The sequence below is a fragment of the Solea solea genome, chromosome 3 (assembly GCF_958295425.1).
Source record: "Solea solea chromosome 3, fSolSol10.1, whole genome shotgun sequence".
Classification (NCBI taxonomy): domain Eukaryota; kingdom Metazoa; phylum Chordata; class Actinopteri; order Pleuronectiformes; family Soleidae; genus Solea; species Solea solea.
The window spans coordinates 13,684,049-13,706,303 of record NC_081136.1 but is presented as its reverse complement, the minus strand read 5'-3'; the positions used below and the strand labels follow the sequence as shown (position 1 = coordinate 13,706,303).

At 40.5% G+C, this 22,255-nt stretch overlaps 4 protein-coding genes across 4 annotated transcripts; 3 read left to right on the top strand and 1 right to left on the bottom strand.

Moving 5' to 3' along the window:
* Positions 1 to 60: 60 nt before the first annotated feature.
* On the top strand, positions 61 to 2,748 carry LOC131455957 (uncharacterized protein PF3D7_1120000-like). Its single transcript, XM_058623846.1, has 4 exons — positions 61 to 374; positions 763 to 851; positions 1,625 to 2,614; positions 2,731 to 2,748. The coding sequence occupies exons 1-4, from the start codon at positions 326 to 328 to the stop codon at positions 2,746 to 2,748; spliced, it is 1,146 nt and encodes a 381-aa protein (XP_058479829.1). The 5' UTR covers positions 61 to 325.
* On the top strand, positions 2,725 to 8,293 carry LOC131455891 (receptor-type tyrosine-protein phosphatase H-like). The gene is made up of 9 exons (XM_058623754.1): positions 2,725 to 3,155; positions 3,944 to 4,192; positions 4,542 to 4,793; positions 5,005 to 5,128; positions 5,494 to 5,651; positions 6,159 to 6,416; positions 7,097 to 7,363; positions 7,840 to 7,937; positions 8,081 to 8,293. The coding sequence occupies exons 1-9, from the start codon at positions 2,765 to 2,767 to the stop codon at positions 8,159 to 8,161; spliced, it is 1,878 nt and encodes a 625-aa protein (XP_058479737.1). The 5' UTR covers positions 2,725 to 2,764; the 3' UTR covers positions 8,162 to 8,293.
* An 816-nt stretch (positions 8,294 to 9,109) lies between these two features.
* On the top strand, positions 9,110 to 15,762 carry LOC131455956 (CD209 antigen-like protein C). Its single transcript, XM_058623845.1, has 5 exons — positions 9,110 to 9,164; positions 13,228 to 13,356; positions 13,479 to 13,639; positions 14,459 to 14,583; positions 15,590 to 15,762. The coding sequence occupies exons 1-5, from the start codon at positions 9,110 to 9,112 to the stop codon at positions 15,705 to 15,707; spliced, it is 588 nt and encodes a 195-aa protein (XP_058479828.1). The 3' UTR covers positions 15,708 to 15,762.
* Positions 15,763 to 15,852: 90 nt separating this feature from the next.
* Positions 15,853 to 19,899, bottom strand: si:dkey-219e21.2 (zinc-binding protein A33). Its single transcript, XM_058625399.1, has 10 exons — positions 19,819 to 19,899; positions 19,253 to 19,294; positions 18,903 to 19,033; positions 18,708 to 18,806; positions 18,259 to 18,390; positions 18,056 to 18,175; positions 17,840 to 17,968; positions 17,374 to 17,452; positions 16,826 to 16,852; positions 15,853 to 16,735 (listed from the first exon to the last, which is right to left on the bottom strand). The coding sequence occupies exons 2-10, from the start codon at positions 19,278 to 19,280 to the stop codon at positions 16,203 to 16,205; spliced, it is 1,278 nt and encodes a 425-aa protein (XP_058481382.1). The 5' UTR covers positions 19,281 to 19,294; positions 19,819 to 19,899; the 3' UTR covers positions 15,853 to 16,202.
* Between the last annotated feature and the right edge of the window lie 2,356 nt (positions 19,900 to 22,255).

The window sequence follows — 22,255 nt, the reverse complement described above, 5'->3', positions numbered from 1 at the left end:
CTTTTCCATAGAAGTACTTTGCATTTGTGGAATTTAAATGCAAAACCTGCTTGCACAGCGTTACCTGTCCTCTGTGGAACAGAACTGTGTGTTGTTCCTTAAATGTAACGTTGCTGGACTGCTCGGCTGTGTATAAATATAACGTATCATACTGAGGGTTAATCTTTCCTGGTCAGAGAGCTGGCTGATACATCTGTAGCTTGGGTGAGTGTTGACACAACATCTGTACCTGACATTAACATTCTAAAAGTTCTATCAAAAAAGTTTTAAAAATGTTTTTGTGTAACAATAACTTCTCTGATGAGACTAGGATTTACGGCAAGTCATGAATCGCTTGACTCAACAGGTTGAAGTCCGTATTTTGATATTATGGGGTGAGTCTTGATTTTTTTTTTTTTTATTCCACCAATTCTAAAGATCCACTGTTAAAAAATATTTGAATAAACTGATGTTTTGTAATAACTTGTAAAATCCTGTAAAAAAAATTCCAGAGCCCAAAATGATATCTTCATGTTGTTTTCTTATAGGATATATAATACATAAACACATTGATTTAAGAAGCTGGTAGTAAATGTCAGTACTTTTCTTTTATTATTGAGGGTTATATTAAAACAGTTCATGCGTTGCGTTTATGTTAGAAATGTGTGAATATATTATTGAATTACAGAATAAAACACCATTGCTTGCTGACGAGGGCAGTTTAAACTGTGGCATGTGCGTTGTTAGTGACCTTGTCTCCTCGGTCTGTGCTCTTCTGTGTAGCACTGATGTTGATGCAAAGCACAGCAGACCGAGAATACTTCCTCCAGACCAGCAATCTCACATGGAATGAGGCAAGGAACCATTGCAAGGTACAACATTAAACCTTCTACATAAAAAGTATTAAGTGTTTGAAAAAAATTGGGAAGGGTGTGACCTAACTTACTAAAGTGCACCTGTGTGGAGCTGCACAATTGAAGAACAGAGCTAGTAAATGAGCTTCTGACCTCCTCTCAGCTGTTAGAGTTACACATTTAACTAAACACAGTTTTGTATTTTAACTTTAACACCATGTAGCTTGGTGAATATTATATTAACAGAAAACTCTGGAATTATTCATTTACCAACCAAAATCTTGCACCAAACAGGTTATGGTCATTTATTAACATTGACTGAAACACTCACTGCTAGACTTTCAGACCAATCTACCAGTCACACCTGCCAGTTTAATACAAAGCTACAGATGGTGATTAGCTTACATTAAATGCTGGAAACTGTAGGAAACAGTTTTCAATGTTTTGCATGTGTGAAAATGAAAATCAGTTTTGTGGCTGACGTGATATCTCACCTTGTTGCCAACAACTGAAAACCGTGAATGTCCAATGTCCAACATTTTGTGGACCAGATATGAAGCCATTTCAAGGGATAAGTTAATATTTTTTTGACCTTATATAGTTGTATATTTTCCCTGACCTAGAGGAAATGTCAGGGAATATCATCATTCATCCACCCTTTAACTACTGCTTGCCCTTTGCATTCCAAATTATTTATTTAGACTGTATTTGTTTGCCTATCAGGAAACATTAACACTGGTTGTAGGGTTTAATAAAAGGTCAAATGACTGTTACTTTTCATATCACATTAGGTCTGTTTCAAAGAGCTGGTGACTCTGACCCATGACAACATCCAGATCATTGCCTCGAAACTCACCTCTGACTCCTGGATCGGTCTCCGGAAGAACTTCTATCCCATCAGTAACTCCAGTAATAACTCCACCGGTGACTACACTGGTAACTACACCGGTAACTACACCGGTAACTACACCGGTAACTACACCGGTAGCTCCAGTATGCCCTGGAAACGATGGAGCAATGGGGACCTCCTCACTTTCCAGAACTGGTACCCTGGTCAGCCTGTGTTCAAATCCTCCCGCACAAAACCGAGCTGCTGCAGCTGCTCCTGCACCTGCCCAGCATCGATGAACCCACGGCAAACCAGTTTCACCACCAGACACACAGAATTTACAACCCAGGCCAGCTTCACCAGTGTCCCTGACCTCAATACGACTAACATGACCAGTTTCACCAGTGTCCCTGACCTCAATACGACTAACATGACCAGTTTCACCAGTGTCCCTGACCGCAATACGACTAACATGACCAGTTTCACCAGTGTCCCTGACCTCAATACGACTAACATGACCAGTTTCACCAGTGTCCCTGACCTCAATATGACTAACATGACCAGTTTCACCAGTGTCCCTGACCTCAATACGACTAACATGACCAGTTTCACCGGTGTCCCTGACCTCAATACGACTAACATGAGCAGCTTCACCGGTGTCCCTGACCTCAATACGACTAACCTGAGCAGCTTCACCAGTGTCCCTGACCTCAATACGACTAACATGAGCAGCTTCACCAGTGTCCCTGACCTCAATACGACTAACATGACCAGTTTCACCAGTGTCCCTGACCTCAATACGACTAACATGACCAGTTTCACCAGTGTCCCTGACCGCAATACGACTAACATGACCAGTTTCACCAGTGTCCCTGACCTCAATACGACTAACATGACCAGTTTCACCAGTGTCCCTGACCTCAATATGACTAACATGACCAGTTTCACCAGTGTCCCTGACCTCAATACGACTAACATGACCAGTTTCACCGGTGTCCCTGACCTCAATACGACTAACATGAGCAGCTTCACCGGTGTCCCTGACCTCAATACGACTAACCTGAGCAGCTTCACCAGTGTCCCTGACCTCAATACGACTAACATGAGCAGCTTCACCAGTGTCCCTGACCTCAATACGACTAACATGACCAGTTTCACCAGTGTCCCTGACCTCAATACGACTAACATGAGCAGCTTCACCAGTGTCCCTGACCTCAATATGACTAACATGACCAGTTTCACCAGTGTCCCTGACCTCAATACGACTAACATGAGCAGCTTCACCAGTGTCCCTGACCAAGATGAGGAAGACTTCACAACTATGGCCCCGCCGCTGCCAGTTGAAGGAGACTGTGTGTGCTCACCAATGCTGCTACACACTGATCTAGAGCCTGATGAGGATTATATCGAAGACTCCTGTGTGGCCATGCTAAGCTTTGGGCCTTGGGTTGAAAAAAGCTGCTCAGATCTTCTGCCTTTTTTTTGTTATGAAGGTAAGGACTAATTTCAAGCTGTTTTCGAGTCACATGTGTCACACTGCTGTGCTCCCACACTCACAGAAGGCCACTTTATGAGGTACACAGTAGTCCCACCGAAGTGTGTGGCGAGTGTATGAGCCATTATCAGCACGGACACTTTGACATGTTTCATGTTAAATTCATGCAAGTCAGGACAAGTGCGACAGTGAGCTAGCATGCTCCCTGAAACTGAGAAAGTGAAATGTAGCACAGCTTGGCCATCATTAGTTTATTTTTCACCTACAGTATATGCGTGTCCTCCTGCGACCTGTCAAAATGGCTGCTGTGAAAATGAAGTCATATACCCAGTTTAGTTGCTCTTCACAACATTTTACTATACCAAAATGCCAAATCTGGTCCCTGTCCCACCATTTATGAAAAAAATACTGAATTTTGAGCAGCAATTACTCATGTACTTAGTGTAACACCCCGCCCCCCCAATGTGGACATGCAAATCCGCTAATCCCACATGTAAAACTCAAATCCGTAGACACATGCTACAAATGTTCAGCCAAAAACTGCCCCATTTATCATTCCTACATCTAGGATGAAACATAATGTTAATTTATGCATCGTGCCACGATTTATCTACTCAATACTGCAAAAACCAGAAAAAGATGCAAATTCAGCTCAGCATTGCTTGTTTATAACTGTATTCACTGTATTCTTTTTATGTATAATAACAACTTTGGCCCGATCTGTTACTCACATATTTGTTTTTTTTGTACTCCCCTTCACAATCATCATCTCATTTTAACTCCCAGATCGTTTCTTCGGCCATGTCAACGTGACCAACGTGACATGCGGCGGTGCCTCTCTGTCATGGCTGCTGGCACCTGATGGCATCAGCCATTACCGTGTAGAGGTCACAGGTGACAAACAAATGACGGAAATCCAGACTAATTTGACCACCGACCTGTTCAACCTGACAGCAGGCACCCTCTACTCCGTCCAGGTGATCCCTGTAAAATGTGAGCGAGACCTCAACCCGCAGGAGGTCTCTTTCTACACCAGTGAGTTACAGCCGTTGTCGTATTCGCCTGTCTTGACATAAAATGAATCACTTCCTGTGTGCAGTGCAGGGATGTTGCCGGGCAACTTGAGATCTAAATGCCACTATACTGAGAAACACAAAAAAGTTGTGTGGAGCTGATAAACTTAACCAGCACGGTGTGAACTCATTTGACAATTGTAACGGGCCTTTGTTCATATTTAAAAGTGTCCTACTGCAGCTTTAAGTACAGATGTTCAAGCCTTTGACTTCAGTTTTTAAGAGTACATGTTACAAGTTGTTATTAATTTATCAATCACGTGGTGATATTTAGTCATTTTTATTTCCTTTCTCTGTCTTTTTTTTGTCAGTACCTAACAAAGTAAGAAACCTCACTCTAACCAACGTGACAGAAAGATCTGTGTTTCTGATGTGGAACAAACCAGCGGGGAACTCGGATTTCTATCTCATTGTGGTCGATGACGAGAAGAATAACAGAAGTAACACAGAGGGCACAGAATTTGACGGTTTGATGCCTGGGAGCCTTTACACATTTACTGTCCTCACAGGAGTCAGGGACAACATCACACTCAGTGAAGGATCCAGCATCTCGACATATACAAGTGAGTTTATGTGCACATAAAGCACAACGAATGTTGACGAAATGTCAAATAACATGCATGCTGCACACGTTGCTCTTTTCTTTCCTTTTATATTTGTTTGTTAGAATCATGTAAAATTCATATCAGTGATACCACATCCAGCCTAAACAAAAACACCTTGTGAGCCTTGTGTATTTGTTGTCAATGTTTATCTGCTGCTTTCCCTGTTCAGAGCCTGGCAAAGTTTCCGACCTGTGCGTGACTGAAAATACAAACATCTCCCTGCTGCTCAGCTGGATGCCTCCAGAGGGACACAGCACATCTTTCTGCGTTCAGGCTGTGGATGACAGCAATTAGTATGTATTTGTTGATAATTACATATCCAAGGATGCATTTCATAAATAAAAATAACTAACTAACATCAAATGCTAAACACAGAACCAAAAATCCTAAAAGCAAAAATAAATAAAATAAGACACGAATTTACTTTTCCAAACAAATAGACTAATAGACGTGTAGGTGTAACATACTCAGTCCAATGTTCCCATCTTTTCACATCATGAGAGGTCATATTTCCTGGAGTCAGGGTGCCATGATACAAAGTCTCTAGTTTAGAAATACCCTTTTCCAGATTCAGTCTCAATCTATGACTGATTTCTTGAAAAGAAACTTGCATGATCATTATTATTATTGTTGTTCTTGTTCTTTCTCTTTCTATCAGCCAATGGTTTGATCAAGAAATGAACTACAACTCAACTCAAACTCGGCAGCAATTGAAAGTAACAGGTCTGCCGATGGGCTCCAGGATCACGCTCAGCGTGACGGCACTGGTCAATGGAACTCTGAAGGGAGACAAAGTGACCATCGTCAACTACACCGGTATCTTTCCACAAATGATTACGCAGCTAATGGGCATGTCCAATCTTGTTCCAGTCGAGTGTCTCAATCCTAAATCCAGACCAAAACCTGGTCCTAATGTGACAGAACCTCATTTCTGAGGAACCGATTAAGTTTATGACTAAGATGTGAATTGTGGTTAGGTTCAGGTTATGGTTATGGTCGCAGTGCAGTGCAGTGCAGTGTACCAGGCAAAGAGGACAGAGCAGAGGTTCAAAATGAGGCATCATATTCAAATAATATGAAAGCCCGGCTAGTGTCTACAAATGAGCTGCACGAAGGACGTGCTCACTCAGGTAGTTCACAGCTTGCACATGTGGAAAGCTCTGCAGTTTGAGTAAAAGTTTGTTCAGACCAGTTAAAAGAAAATGCCCAGATTAGCTTTAATCTGATATGTGAGATTGGGATCAGGATCCCCTTGTCAACTAATACTAATTGTTATCCTCCTGTGCTGAACGTCACTAATCTGACTTTATGACTCCATCACAGCTCCTGGACCGATTTCAAACCTGATCTTACAAACAACACATAACTCCCTCTGTGCCACCTGGACCCCCTCTTCTGGAAATTGCTCATACTTTGCCGTCATTCTCCAGCTGGATGGTGAAAATGTTACAATAACTAAGAAACCGACTGAACCTGTGGTGGAGGTTTCCTCTCTCAAGACAGCAGCCAAATACACAGTGCTTGTCTCCTGTGTTAGTGGACATCTCCACAGTCCGCAAGTACAACGCTCCAAATTCACCCGTGAGTCACTGGTGTGGAGTTTTTCCTCAGTTTGTGTGGTTAAAGTTCATTCGGTGACTCCTGTCATTACTGTTTATTTAAGGGTCTAGTGTGTAACATTTATTCTCATGTTTGTTAATAAGTATGTATAATCAAGAGGCTGTTGTGTGGAAAATGCAGAGCATGTACAGTATATGGACAAAAGTATTTGGCCACACCTGTACTAGTACTAAAGTACTAAATTCAGGTGTTATAGTCAGTGTTTGGGCTTGGCCCCTTATCTCTAATAGAAGGCAAACTTAGCGCATACTGAGACTATTTGGACTTTTCTGTTCCAACATGATTTGGAAGGTTTGGTGTAGAAGAACTTGACTGACCAGCACAGATCCCTGTCCTCAACCCCATTAAGCAAATTTGGGATGAACTGGAACAGAGATCGCGAGCCAGGCCTTCTCGTCCAACATAAGTACCTGACCTTATAAATGCCAACAATGCTGCAAAAGGGGAACCAACTCCATATTAAAGTCCTGTATATGAATTTCAATACGTCATTACAGTCCCTGTAGGTGTAATGGTCAGATGTTCGAATACTTTTGTCCATATAGTGTACATGATACAAAATAGTGTATAGATAGTAACTTCAAAAATGTCATTTATACAATGAGAAAAATCTTCTTTTTTTGTCTTTTCTCTTTGTTCAGTGCCGAGTCCACCGACTGACGCCAAAGTTGTTTCCGCCAACAAATCCCATATCACTTTCCAGTGGAAGGCGCCTGAAAGCGCAGTGAGAGGAACCCGGTACGCTGTTCACCTCAACTCCAGCTTCTGGGGCCACAACCAGTCTGAGCTGAGTAACAAAACCACATACACGTTTGGCAACTTGAAATCAGGGACCAATTACATGTTTGAAGTGCGAACAGTGACCGATGAAGCTCGAAGTCCCCAAATAACCACGTCACATTTTACAGGTGAGGTTTTCCAGTCATTTAGCTCATTTACAACAGAGTGCACACTTTACATTACCTTCATTTGCCTTCCTATAAGCTAAGCTTGTATGATTTTATTTTAAATGTTTAGTCGATCGTTACTCTTTTATCACTTTGTTTATCCGCTGAAACTGCCTTTTTATTGAAAACATTGAAAAATATAATAGATAAAGGCTGTCGGTTCTGTAAACGAAATTCTGTTTAAAGCAATGTAAAAAAAAAAACTGTTTTGTAGTTATTGGGCAAAAAATGCAAATCAAACAAGAGGAAGTTCTTTGGAAGTTCACACCGTGTGTACATATACTGATAAAACATGGTGACTGGGCAGACTTTAAAAAAAATGGTGCTGATGGCGTCTGGAAACAGTGGACCTTTATTTCATGTGCCACATGCAAATATTGAAGCATGAATTAAAGAATGAGTTTAACTTCCTCTTCACACTTCTCTGCCTGGCTTAGAATCAGAGGAAATTGAAATTGGCCTGTCGATGATGTGCTCATCCACCTCTCCTCTCCTCTGTGCAAACGCCACCTCAGAGGAAAGTATAATTCTCCAGGTATGCCACTCATCACCTAGACGCGTTAACACCGGGTGAACAGGGACCAGTTTCACGTTTGTAAAAGGGACAGACAGATGTAGGTGCAGAGTTTTCTGTTTAAATTTTTCTTCATAACGCATTTTAAATGTGTTGTGTTGCAGCTGGAAGCACATTTCAACCAGTTGTTGGGGCATGACATTTCCTGGAATCTCAAGAAGCAGGAGCAAGAAGACACTGCATAATCATTTTTAGTGAACATATTTTAAGCATGTTTTACATTTTAGATTTATTTTTTTGTAGTCAAAATGTTAGTAAGATCTTTTCTGCTATATCGCTGTTAAAAAAATGTGTGTGTTACAAAAACCAAGACAAAATTAAAGATGGTAAAGAAAGTTGTAGTTTTTTTCCTTTTTTTAAAAGTTGGTATACAACAGTATCGTTTTATCTAATCAATTCCTTCAAATTATGATCTTAAATGAATATCAAACAAAACAGATCAACAGAAGTCAAGGAATTGTAGGGACATTTGACCACATGGGAAATAAAATAACAAAACAATTAAAAGGTAAAACTCTGCAAGGGCAAGTACGGCTAAGTTGTTATCATGTAGGAAAGCAGAAGTTAATATTGTATTTGTATGTTAGTAAAGTTAGTTTCTGTGGAAGTAGTGATTATTTTGTACAAAAACTAATATATTTGACAGCAGAGCATTTCTTTTAGACTAAAAAAAGCATCCAGTCTTTGGAAAATAATACTTTAAAAGATTAATAAATGTATTTCTACACACTTTTTCAAAAATAGATCATCAGTAGATGAGCGCTGATAAAACACTGGAGAGCAGTGGGAGTGTTATTCACATAAGAACAAAAACACGACTGTGAAAAAGCTGTAATGTCACATTCAGGTTTGTTCCAACTCAGTGTTCACACATATATAACACCTTCAGCCTCTGAGATGGTGCTTTTTTTAAATACATATGCTGCACATGAGCTGTACTCTGCACACCCAGCTAGCTTCCTCTGCTCAGTGTTGTTTTTTTCTGGCTTTTTTGAACCATTGTGTTGGGCAGAGTGGTTGAAATTTGAGGAAGGGGTGGGGCGGTTCCATTTTTGTGCAGCTAAATGTGTGAAAAATTACACAATCATGTAATTAATGAATGAACGAGCACGTAGAGAAGATCAAATACCAGCATGGATCCATCGGAGAGACTCGCAGGTGTTGATGAAGACCGAGAAACACCTGCAGGTGAGTTCCTGACCCAACAAGTCTTACACTCTTACTGTAGGCTGAGGAATAACAAGCAAAGATTCAGTTTCCCTGTCATAAAAGTCCAAGATTACGTTTTCATTTTCTTACAAAGAAGTTTCTTAATCTTAATGAAAGTCGAAAGATTAACAGTTAAATTATCTATATGAAGAGGTGAAGTTTAAAATCTGTGTACTGTCTGCGTTTATCACTGATTAGTATAACAATGCTTTTAAAAGCAATCCAGAATTGTTTCAAAATGACAAATTTCAATTTATTTTGCCAGTGAGGGTCGCACTCTGTTCCAAAAATGTTTCCGGTTGAGATCTTTGCTTCTCAAGAACCAGAAATAAGACATTTAAATCTAATCACAGGTGCAGGATCCTGTCAGATCTGTCGCAGCAGAGTGGCTGTTGCCATGGTAATGGTTATCAGCTTGGGACTCCTTTTGGCCTTGGTGTCGTTCGGTGAGTGTAATGATATATACACTGCCTGGCCAAAAAAAAAGGTCACACACTCTAATATTTCGTTGGACTGCCTTTAGCTTTGATTACGGCACGCATTCGCTGTGGCATTGTTTTGATAAGCTTCTGCAATGTCACAAGATTTATTTCCACCCAGTGTTGCATTCATTTTTCACCAAGATCTTGCATTGATGATAGAGTCTGACCGCTGTACAAAGCCTTCTCCAGCACATCCTAAAGATTCTCAATGGGGTTAAGGTCTGGACTCTGTGGTGGCCAATCCATGTGTGAAAATGATGTCTCATGCTCCCTGAACCACTCTTTCACAATTTGAGCCCGGTGAATCCTGGCATTGTCATCTTGGAATATGCCCATGTCATCAAGGAAGAAAAAAATGCATTGATGGAATAACCTGGTCATTCAGTATATTCAGGTAGTCAGGTGACCTCATTCTTTGAGCACATTTGCAGCAACCCCAGATCATAGCACTGCCCCCACAGGCTTGTACAGTAGGCACTAGGCATGATGGGTGCATCACTTCATCTGCCTCTCTTCTTACCCTGATGCGCCCATCACTCTGGCACAGGGTAAATCTGGACTTATCAGACCACATGACATTCTTCCATTCAGTCCAATCTTTATGCTCCCTAGCAGTTTGAAGCCTTTTTCTTCCGGTTAGCCTCACTGATTTGTGGTTTTCTTAAGGCTACACAGCTGTTCAGTCCCAGTCCCTTGAGTTCCCTTCGCATTGTGCGTGTGGAAATGCTCTTACTTTCACTATTAAACATAGCCCTGAGTTCTACTGTTGTTTTTCTTCGATTTGATTTCACCAAACGTTTAAGTGATCGCTGATCACGATCATTCAGGATTTTTTTCCGGCCACATTTCTTCCTCGAAGGCGATGGGTCCCCACTATCCTTCCAGTTTTTAATAATGCGTTGGACAGTTCTTAACCCAATTTGAGTAGTTTCTGCAATCTCCTTAGATGTTTTCTCTGCTTGATGCATGCCAATGATTTGACCCTTCTCAAACAGACTAACATCTTTTCCACGACCACGGGATGTGTCTTTCGACATGGTTGTTTAAGAATTGAGAAGGAGTCTTCCGGTTTTGTTCCGGAATGTAGTGGACGCACTAGTCTCGCTCTCCCGCTACCCTTTAAAAACAAACAACAACAAAAACAAAACACTGCGTTTTACACCCCGACGCCTTAAAAATACTTCATGTCGACAAGCAAACGAAGGTATCAACAAGACGACGTCATCATCATCTTCTTCTTCTTTTTGTTTTACGGCGGTTGGCATCCATCTATAGGTGCATTACCGCCCCCTTCTGCTCTGGAGTGTGAGCCAGAAAATATGCCAACATCACAACATGCCCTCGCACACACACACACACACCCTTACCCTATATATTTCCCAATTTCTATCCTACTTTATCCTATACAATTGCTCCGTATCCCTTAAAAACTTCACCACTATCCATTACTCCCTTTAAATGAAATTCTTGATCCCCTAATTTCCTTAGTTTATTTCCATCACCTCAAAAGTGTATACGTATTAGTTAATTACTGCTGCTATCACTTCATGTGGTACTTTTAATTAAAATTTGTTTCATTTCTTCAAAGCATTTTTTTTTTCATTAACTATTTTTTTTTCTTCTTTCTCTCTCATTGCACTAATGCTTGACCTTTTCATTTCAACGTTTGCTTATTTTATTATACTTGTTTACCCTTTATTTGTTCCGCTCAAGCTCTTTCACTTTGCAGTTAAACGAAGACTGTTCTCAAGAGGCGTCATACGCTCGATTTGATTGCGTCGCGGTTATTATGCTGTTGCTAAAAATAATGACAAGATATTGTTTCTGGTTCATACTAATAAGGGGGTTACATTTGTCATGAATGGGAACCGAGACTTTGTGTATAGGAGGGAGTCTAGACTAAGGTTGGTAAGAGCGCCAATGTGTTTGGTACCATGGGATTAAAAGAGAGGGAGGATGGGAGGTTTCCTGGATTCGCTTGCTTTATCCTTCTCCTCAAACATCAGTATGTACAAATACTCATCGCTCGAAATGATTTCCTCTTTCTCGTGGCATGCGCCAGGGGTGTCCGCTCTCCCCACTTTTATTTGCAATTGCCATCGAGCCACTTTCAATAGCGCTGAAATCAAGATTTCTTGGTATCCAGAGGTGGGGAATAGAGCACAAAGTTTCGTTATATGCGGACGATCTACTTCTGTATGTGCGTAGCCCAGAGTCCAGTCCTGACATGTTACAGACCCAGATTCCCCCCCCCCCCCACATAGCTATCTTTGGGAGACGGGAGGATAGCAACACTATGACAAAAATTCAGATTAGTGTAATTGCTTTCACCTCACTAATTGCGCGCAGGACAATTTTGTTACAGTGGAAATCACCCCTGCCCCCATCTTTTAAATCCTGGATCTGTGATATTATGTCCTTCCTAAAACTGGAAAAAAATAAAATTTTCTCTGAGAGGGTCATCTGATAAGTTTTATTCTCATTGGCAACCGTTAATCGGCTATTTAGATCTGATTCCTGCAGTACATTCATCGTCTTTTTAATTAATTAATTTATTTCTATCTATTTATTGATTTATTGATTTATTTTTGAGATTATTCTACCTGCTATGCTGTACGCTTACTTCATGTTTGTTTTTTGTGAATGTATTTTTTCTTATACTTGTTAAGTTGCGTCCTGTCATTTATTTATCTGTTGATTTGATTATATCTTCATATTTTTGCATTTATTTCTTTATTTATTGTATTTTTTATTTTTATTTTTCTGCTGTCTATACCAACAACTAGTCTGTCCTTTGTTGTAAGGGTTCGGGGAAGGGTTGGCAGAGGGACCATGAGGTCCCAAGCCGGGATAGAAAAACAGAAAAACTTGGGAATGCCTTGGGAATTACACGCTGTAATGTTGCATTCTCTCGAATAAAATATGCCAAAAAAAGAAAAAGAAATGAGAAGCAACTCATTGCACCAGTTGGGGTTAAATAACTTGTTGCCAGCTGAAAGATAATCACCCATGCAGTAATTATCCAATAGGAGGCTCGTACCTATTTGCTTAGTCAAATCCAGGTGGCGACTTTTCTTTTGGCCAGGCAGTGTAGTATGTACAGTACAGTAATGCATAAAAATGTATAATTATTTAGTTGATTTTAGTAACTGAGATGAACTCTCTGCTGTTAAAATTACAGGCATGTGGACACAGTATAGATTTACAAAGTATTTTTTTATTAGACTTGTTTCATTTCAGCCTTCACAACTGATTTATTTTATTTTTTCACCCTCTAGTGGATGTTTTTATTTCTGTGACTGCACATTTATACAGATTTGATCTATTGTGAAAACCTGTAAGTGTTGATCATATAAACAAAGTAATCTTTTGATCCAATAAAGTTCTATAATATCTTGTCTATACTTCAAACTCACAATCAGGTTTATGGCCACGACAAGGAATCTGTTTTGGATGTTAGTGCAAAAAAAAAAAAACAGTGTAAATATTAGAGGGAACTCGCCTCATGTTACTCGGTTTGTGAATGAACTTGTTTCCACGTGTGAAAACTAATTCATCAGCAATGTGGACAGCAGCGCAGGGGCTTTGTCAAACTTCCAGCACCTCGGACACAAAAGTGATGGAGCGTCTGCAGCAATGTCAGAAAGAACGCCGTGATCTGGAGCTGATGCTCCACACCGTCGCTCAGGGTGATTCACATGTTCCTCTTTTTCCTTCATATTATTCCCTTTGCTGTCTCAAAAAAAAAAAAGTTTCACTTGCTGTTTTACTTTCACCGTGTGTGTGTGTGTGTGTGCGCACCTGTGCGTAGACTCCAGGTGCAGCTTGTGTCCAGGCGGCTGGCTTTGGTGGAGGGGTCACTGCTACTTCTTCTCAGTGGGACTTCAGGAAAATCGTGAGTGGAACACGAGCGCTGAGTTTTGTCGGGATCACAACAGCAGTCTGGCTGTGATCAAAGACTCTGCAGAGATGGTAAAGGATGTTCTTGTCACGACCTTAGTGGAATACAATAAGTTCATGTATTGCATATGCAGAATATTTTACAGTTTCTCTGAAAAAGTTTACGAAAAACTGTAAAATTGAACTAAAGTCCTCTAAAGAACACGTGGACATTGTGAAATGGACATTTTTCCGTGTGTATGCAACAAGGACTATGATCTGTGATAGTTTTGAATGATTATTTTGTCGTGCTCTGAAAATATTTGGGCTGTAACGGCATCATTGAGACCAGTAAGCCTGAGTAGAGCATAAACTACAAACATAAACTACTTACCCTAACCTTAACCATCATAGCTAAAACCCAATTATAACCCAATAAAAACCAAAAATGTAATCCCCAAATTGCCCTTTAAAGTTGTAATAACCGCACAAAATGTCTCAGTCTATGACGTCACACAGTACACCCAGATGTTTCTCCTCTATTTTGGTAATTTGTGTGTTGTACTGTATATCGGTCTTTCAATGTAGCGTTACTTGTCCGGACTGAATCCAGGAAACTTAGTTGGAGCTGCGTGGTGAAGGGAACAGCAGCATCTGTGATTGGCACATGCAGGCATGTTGTCAGGCAGCTGTTCAGACAGAATCAGAGCAGGCCTTTTCAATATCGAGCAATCAGCCATGTGACTGAGAAACTCACAGAGAGAGAGAGAAAGAGAGCAATCCTTAGTCAGTACTGTGTGAATTCATTTGACAAAAGTCTGAATGTAACTGACATTTGTTTCAATGAAAGAGTCGCACACTGCAGCTTTAAGTAATCAAGAAAAGTCCTCTCAATGTTGCTTTTATCCACAGGACTTCATCCAAGGTGTGATGAAGACGTTTCGACACCTGCCCTACCTGTGGGTGGGGCTGACCGACTCCAGGCGGGAGGGTCAGTGGCTGTGGTGGGACGGGACAGACATCCAGCACTACATGCCGTAAGTCCACGTCCACTGGCACACACACACACACTCAACACGTCAGTACAGGGACAGCATCATAAAGGAAGACATAAATATTAATAATGTGAAAAAGACTTTCACATAAAATGTTCTATATGATTCTATATTTCCTTCTGATACTGATGCAGTATCGCAGTGCCAGCCCAAGCCTTTATGGGGCCCTAAATTTGAGGGCCCCCTACACCCACCTACGGATACAAATGTAACACTATAAATCGCATTAATTAATTATATTGTGTTATTTGTACCAAACCGGAGTCACAGTTGTGTGGTGATACTGAACTGGAATTAAACAAGTAAACCAGTTTAATGACTTTGGTTTAAAAAAACAACAACAACTTAGAACAGATGTAGGTTTCTTTAATATATAAATTAGTTGGCTTATGCCTTGTGCCGGCTCTGCAATTGGAAATTATTTTCATTATCAGTGAATCTGTCAGTGATTGTCTTGATATTCATTTGGTTATTGAAACAAAATAGGATGAATTATTTAAATAATAATACATTTTAGTTGTATAGCACTTTGCAGCTCAAAGTGCTTCACAATCAGAAGGAGAATAAAAGTTAAAACGCAAATACAACAATAAAACACAACACAGGGTGGAATGAAAAGGAAAAAGTCTAAAGTCAAAAAGTCAATAAACTGTTTTAACTTTGAAATACAACAACAGATGCAAATAAAACACAACACAGGGGGGAATAAAAGGAGCTAGTTGAAGGCTACAGTAAAAAGATATGTTCTTCTTTTAAAAATATCTGGTCAGCTGGCTTTTCTGATATCTAAGTGTGTTCCAAAGTTTAGAGGCGTAAGTAACAAAGGCGGTATCCACAATTTTTGTTTTGACTGTTGTGGGGGAACCTCCAACAAACCAACAGTGGACGATCTCACTGTTCTCTGTAATATGTATTGTGAATGTATCCATAAGATGGATTTAATCTTGCGATTTTGACTCAACTCTATTTTTCCGTGTGTGTTTTGAAGGGTGACAGTAGAGTGGGACTCTGACCAGAGAGACTGCGCCGACCTGCGTGGAGGTGGGAGTCTCTTCGCTGTCGACTGTGAATCGTTCGGACCGTGGGTTTGTAAGAGAGGGTCCTGACAGTCCGCAACACAAAACCACATGACTTTCATTTTATATTCAGTTCTTTCTTGCATGAGACTGAACATTTTAAATGTGCGACCAAAGACAGGAGCTCTTTGGAAGAAGAGTTTTACGTTTATAAACATGATTCAAAGACAACATGCAGTTTTTACAACACGTGTTTATTTCGTGCATATCCAAAAGTGCACTGTGCACAATGGGTTCCTTTCTTTTTCTCTTGAGTGCTATCCTCACTAAGAACTTATGGTGTGGATGACTTCATCAGCGCTAAGAGTTCAGTCTTTCCTCTCACAGCTTTAAAGATTTGAAATTCAGTATCCGAATAGGTGACGTAGACATCAAAATGTCAGTTTTGAAAGTTTTGAAATGTAGAGCCGGAGATGCTGCTATTTTACTTTGCTGTACTTTCTTGTCCAGTTGAACCCAGTTTCCTTGAAGTCAAATAAAAAAAGATTTGAAATGTCAGATAAAAGCTTCCAAAGTCCGTCTTTGTCAGTTCAATGAGATTTTTTGTGGTGGGATGATTTTCAGAAGCGTGCGGCCGTCCAGCGGTGCGAACAGAGGGTACAGCTTCTCTTTAAAGGTTCCAGTGAAGGTGTAAATGTGAGCTTTTGTCGCTGCATTGTAGAAGGAGATCTGGCCTTCTTCGTAGTCTAGGTAGATCCCCATGCGCTGAGGGACGAGGCCGACCGGCAGCTCCGTCTCTGGTTTAGTGCACGCGTAGAACTCCTGTGTGCTGTGCCACAGAACCCAGTAGCTTTGCTTTGGGGTCATGGGGAACCTCCCCTTCCGTTTGGAGTCAGCGGTGGTCACGCCCAAGCGCCAGTAGCCTTTGTTGGCTATGTCCACCTCCCAGTAGTGGCGGCCGCTGCTGTAGCCCTCCCAGCCCAGCACACAGGGCCAGCTGTCAAAGCGCTGCGAGTTGTCCAGTGGGTCAGACGCAGAAAGGCCCTCTCGCACCATACGCTGATCATCTGACAGCTGCAGCCATGAGTGGCTGGTCATGGTATCAAGAAGCACATCAGCTGTTAGGAGTAAAAGATAAATCATGTGAGGTTTCGTTTTTTTTTTTTGGGTGAATCATGGGGGAAAAAAGGCACAGGCTCTTCTCTTACCTTTTGCACTGCAAATCCATCTCCAAACTGCAAGTAGAAGAGAAACACTCATTATATCAAAGCTGCAGGAGGGGAAATGCAAAGAAGGACAAATTCATCCATAAATGCCGCTCGTTAAAATTCACCTTAAATGCTTTAAAAAGTTTTTAATTTGGCTGTCAAGTAAAACAGAAAAGAAGCTGCTTGACATTAGGTAGCAGAGTGGGATCAAGGGAATTTGTTTCCCCTGTGTGTTTGTGCTTTACGGGGAAAGTGGCAGAAAGTGCAATAATAAATAAATAATAATAAATAAAATAAATAAGTGCAATAATTGACACAGACAATAATGGCTAAACTAGTGGTATCAAATATTTCCTTCCCCACTCGGTCACATCCCTTTTTTTTCCGAAATGTTAATGTTACATGGTTTAAGAACTATTTACATGTGTGGCCTGATATTTATTTTGTTATTTGAGATTGCTGAATACACTGAAACGGAGGGTTCAAATAAACTGCTCACAACAAGCAAATCTAAACTCACAAAAAAAATAAAAAAATAAAGTGCACACCTGAGTTGGGGATGTATCCTGGAACTCCTGCCTTCCCGGTCTTTTGCTTTGCCAGTAACCAGGCTTGTGGAATCATCCTCTAAAAGGTAAAAAAAAAAAAAATAGTATATAGTATTCTTTTATAATTTGATTTCTTCTATCATTCCCTTTGCCTATTTCTTTATAGTTTAAAGCTATGTACACTGCAACAGTATCTGCAAATATGTCATCTGAAATCTCACATAAACTTAATTAATCACTTAGAATAAACATCTTCTCACCGTCCAAGAGCAGGGTTCACTCATATCACACCTTTTATTTCATAGCCTGGACCGTTTGCCCTAATCTGGCCTTGAAAACACCTGCATGACCTCTAGTTTTAGTTAAGTTAGGTAGCAATTCTGCATTTCACTGCTTTTGCACTGTTTTCATGTGAACCATATCTGCAGTACAGCGTCACTAATCTGGAGAAAAACGGGCTGCTCACCGTGCTGTCTTCTTTAAGCAGAGACCAGGTGATGAACTCGAGCAGCGGCAGCAGGTTGACCAGTTGCTTTTTCTTGCGGCCCAACATGAGCAGCAGCTTTCCCAGCTCATCCCTCTGAACACCACAACTCTGCAAACACACAGATGACATTAGAATAAAACGTTCCTTTCCTGCGTGTCTTTCACATTTTGACCACCTTGTCTTGGGTCGTCTCACCTCAGTCACCGTCTGCAGCTCCTTGGCCCAATCCATGATCCTCAGTTGTGCTTCCTCATTTGCATCCTCCTCTTCTCGATTTCCTTCACCTTCAGATGTCCAGGGTGTTTCCTTCAGGAGCTGAGGACACAAGAACAGCCACCTAAGGCTTATGTGTGCACACATGGCACATCCATCACATCCATCACGTCACGTTCACTGACCTGGTCGACATGATGGAATTCGTGGGCCCACTCCAGGATCAGTTTCTTACGCTGCTCAAGACTGCGCTCAGTAAGTGGGTCTGAGCTCTTGTCCCCACTCTTAGTGGTGCCTTCCTCTGGATCACACGCACCCTACAAAAACACAAGACCACACACTGTCAGATGTTACACTAAACTCACATTTGCCACTTGCAGAAAATGATCATGTACAGTCCATAATATCTCAGCGTCCTGCGTTAAAGAGCAGGTTAGGTAACGGGCTTGTAAAAGACTCAATAAACATGTTTCCTATCAGCTACTTAACACCTTGCGTGAGCGAGAAACCTAATCTCTTCCCCGTAGCAACGCTTATGCAATATTTGCCATCATAAAGTCTGCCTCACATGAAGTCACTGAGCACTAAACAGAGTCTATTGTTTAATTCCTTCCTTTCCTCATGCAGGCCCCACCATGCAGACTTGGTCCACCTGCTCTTTCCAGAGGTAGATGAACTGCACACACTCTTGCAGGCTGCGCAGATCCTTCAGGCTGTTGGGTCGATGATGGAGCTGCTTTAAAACACAACCAGGTCAGATTTAAGGTCTTGATAAAAGGTTGAGCAGCCTCGACGGGAATGTTCAAAAACAGGGGTTAAAGGAGGTCACCTGTGAGTTTTCGGTGAGGTTGCAGGCAGGTATGCAGGGGGCCGAGCTGTGAGCCTGGGCGTTGACGTTGGGCTGGGTCCAGCGCACGACCCCCACTGAACTGCTTTGGTTGGAGCCGTGGCTCCTCAGTCCTGCAGAGGAAGACGGCGTCCTTAGAACCACAGATAATATTGATTCACGCTGATTTTGCGACAAAGACGTCGATCCAGAATAGAAGTCCAGACCGAAATCAAAACTGAGATGAATCACCATTAAGAGTGACTTTAAGCACATGATCCTAGCCAACGATGCCCTCACTGATCAAAGAGGATAGGGAACAATTCATTATACAAATATTGATAAAAACTTACGTCTGGCAGTTTTCAGGAAGGTGTTCATGCTGATGGTAACTCCTGCACACCCATGAAAAAAATAGCTTGCCGTTAATTATGATATGTTACAGATACATTTGTGTATAAGCACCAGTATGATATTTCAAGGTTTTCTTTTCTTTATGAAAACAGCTGAAACATTTTATTGATTTGAAAGAAAAAACTCTTTCAGAAAAAACTTTCAAAAAATGAGATTTCACCTTGAATTCAATTCCATCCTATTCTCAATTCTTGTTGTGTATTGTAGCTTCGTATTGTATCACAGGGCTTTTATTTTCTTGTTTTTTCAGCCATTTTGCTGTTTTTTTTGTAGTAAAATAATCATTACTATTATTCATATTATTATTATTATCATCATATCATTATCATAAGCCAGTTTTGACGATGTGATACCAATTCAGAAAATTACATTTGTAATTTCAAGTTTAGAAAAAAGTCTAACCAAAAAAAAAAAAAAAACATGCTAAAATAAACTGAAATAAACAGCACAGCACAGTGCAGAGTCTATATGAAGCATATAAATGAGATGATGGCTGATGTGGTACCTGTTGTGTGAGGCAGCGCTGGTCCAGCTCGGCAGGCGGAGAAAACTGGCTTCTCTGCTCTCTGCTGTTATAGTCTATTCGTTCCCGGCTGTGTTTCCCTGATCTTTGGACTCTACCACCCCCCGCCCCACCCCGCCCCCGCCTCTGACACGAAACCCCTCACAGCACTTTTTCCTGTCAGTAACTGATAACTGCGATAAATCTCTTGATGTCACAAAGAAAAAAGCACAAGCTCTGATTTTGGAGCAAATGTTCCTTTCACTATGAAGAGTTTAATAGATCACGGTGCAGGTTGAGAAATAAGGGCAACTTATGTCCATCATTTAACTGTAAAATATTTCACAGTAAATTAAAGGCTACTAAGATAAGATAAGATAAGATAGTCATTTATTTGTCCCGCACCGGGGACATTTACATCGTTACGGCAGCAAGACAGTAAAGATAAAGATAATTAATAATAAACATGCACTACCAAAAAAAGAAAATTACAATATAAGAAGAAATTAACCCTTAGTTATAAACAATTAGTTAAAAATAGAATGTTGAATGTTCATTATAGACAGCAGAATATGGCCTTGATATTTACAGCATAAATAGTATATTGTTGGAGGAGAGTGTCGTTCCGCAGGGACCAGTCCACAAAGTACTACTTTTGTGTTTTTACAGTAAATATTACTGTGTATTTGCAGTATTTTCCTGTATAAATATTGTGTTTCACTGTAACTTCACACTAGCAATGCCGTATAGTATTTTAGACTTGTATAAATACTGTACTTTACACAGTAAAACAACAACAAAAAAGACACTTTTATATTGTCTATGATCACGGTTAAAGCCTGTGAAATCCTGCAAATAATAATAATAATAATTTACGTTCAGTGTTTATAGGTCGATACACATTTTTTGTTATGTGCAGTGCAATATCAGTCTGACCTCCCACTACGGTCAACCACGGACAAACTCCACGCCAAGTTTAGTGGTAGAGTGTAAACAACAACATATCTATTCATTCTCTATCTAAAAGCAGAGAATTACACACATTAAAATTGACATAAACACACTATAATGACAAACCAAATCCACTGAAACAACCTGAGTGTGATCATGAGAGGGACAAACGCGGTCACTGTGAGTCTTAAAACAAAAAAACACAGACTTTATCGTTAATAGGTTTTTGTCATAATGTTTGAAGTGATGACTTATTTCAGTGTGAGCTTTTATTGAAACAAATAATCTTTATCTTCCTGGTCGAGTGACCATGTTTGTCCCACTTATGATTTACAGTAGACACTCAGGTATTTGTCAACCTCTCATACGACACTAATTGTTTATGTTTATGTCAATCTTCACACATAACAGATGTTGAGACAGATAATAGACATGTTGTTATCAGTCATCTCTCTCTTAGGTAAACTACCACAAAGGTAGACTTGGAGTTTGTCCATTCTTTACCATTAGTGGGAGGGTTTTGTAAAACCATCATAAAGCTTTGATCATAATCTGATACCGTGTGTCAAATCCTGACGGCCGTCAAATTTTCCTTGAATAGAATGGTGTGCTTTTATTGCTTTGCATATTCCCCTTGTCTTTGTTTAAGTAAGTACACTGTGACCAGGAATTCAATTTAAGTAAGTATTAATCAAATATTTTCCCAGCCTACACTGACTTCCTGGTGAACAGCAACACGTCAGCGGGGAAAAAAACACTTTTGCCCTGCAGCATTAAATTTACGACCACCTTTACATGTCAAAGTGCATTGCAACCCTTTTTTCCAAAACTGCTTATCAACATTATCGGCCAAAAAAGTGTGGCTTGGTATTTGATTTGAATGTCACAACAAGCCGATTCCCTTTAAATACTGTGTTTGCTGTTATCTCTCGATTCAGAAATCAACTAAACAGTATGGTTTCACACATTGTTCAGTTCAAAAACAATAAAAGGACTCATTGATGTACTTAAAACACGGCGCTCACCTTATTTTGGTAACTTTATGTGGGTTCAACTGCTTGTTAATGCAAATATCTAATCCGTCGATCACGCGGCAGCAGCTCAGCACGTTTGGGCCTGAAGACCGAGCGTCACAATGAGGAAGGAAGGTGATTTACGTGACTTTAAATGTGGCACAGGTGTTTGTCTGAGTATTTCATTAACTAACTGATCTACAGAGAATATCCAGTGAGGAGCAGTTCTCTGGGGGGGAAATACCGTGTTGCCAGAAGTAACAGCAGCAACTCTAATAAACACTCCTTCCACTGTGTGTAATCTTGATGGCTCACAGCAGGATATTCTATTTGATAGCAACATTTCCTTGAGACAGAGTCACCACAGCTACCTGTGCAGCTACCTACATTTTCAAATTGGTTTATTGTGTGCAGATTATATTCATGGAGCCAATGCAGAGTTATTATACTGTTGTAAAAAATTGCTGTCCTGGGCA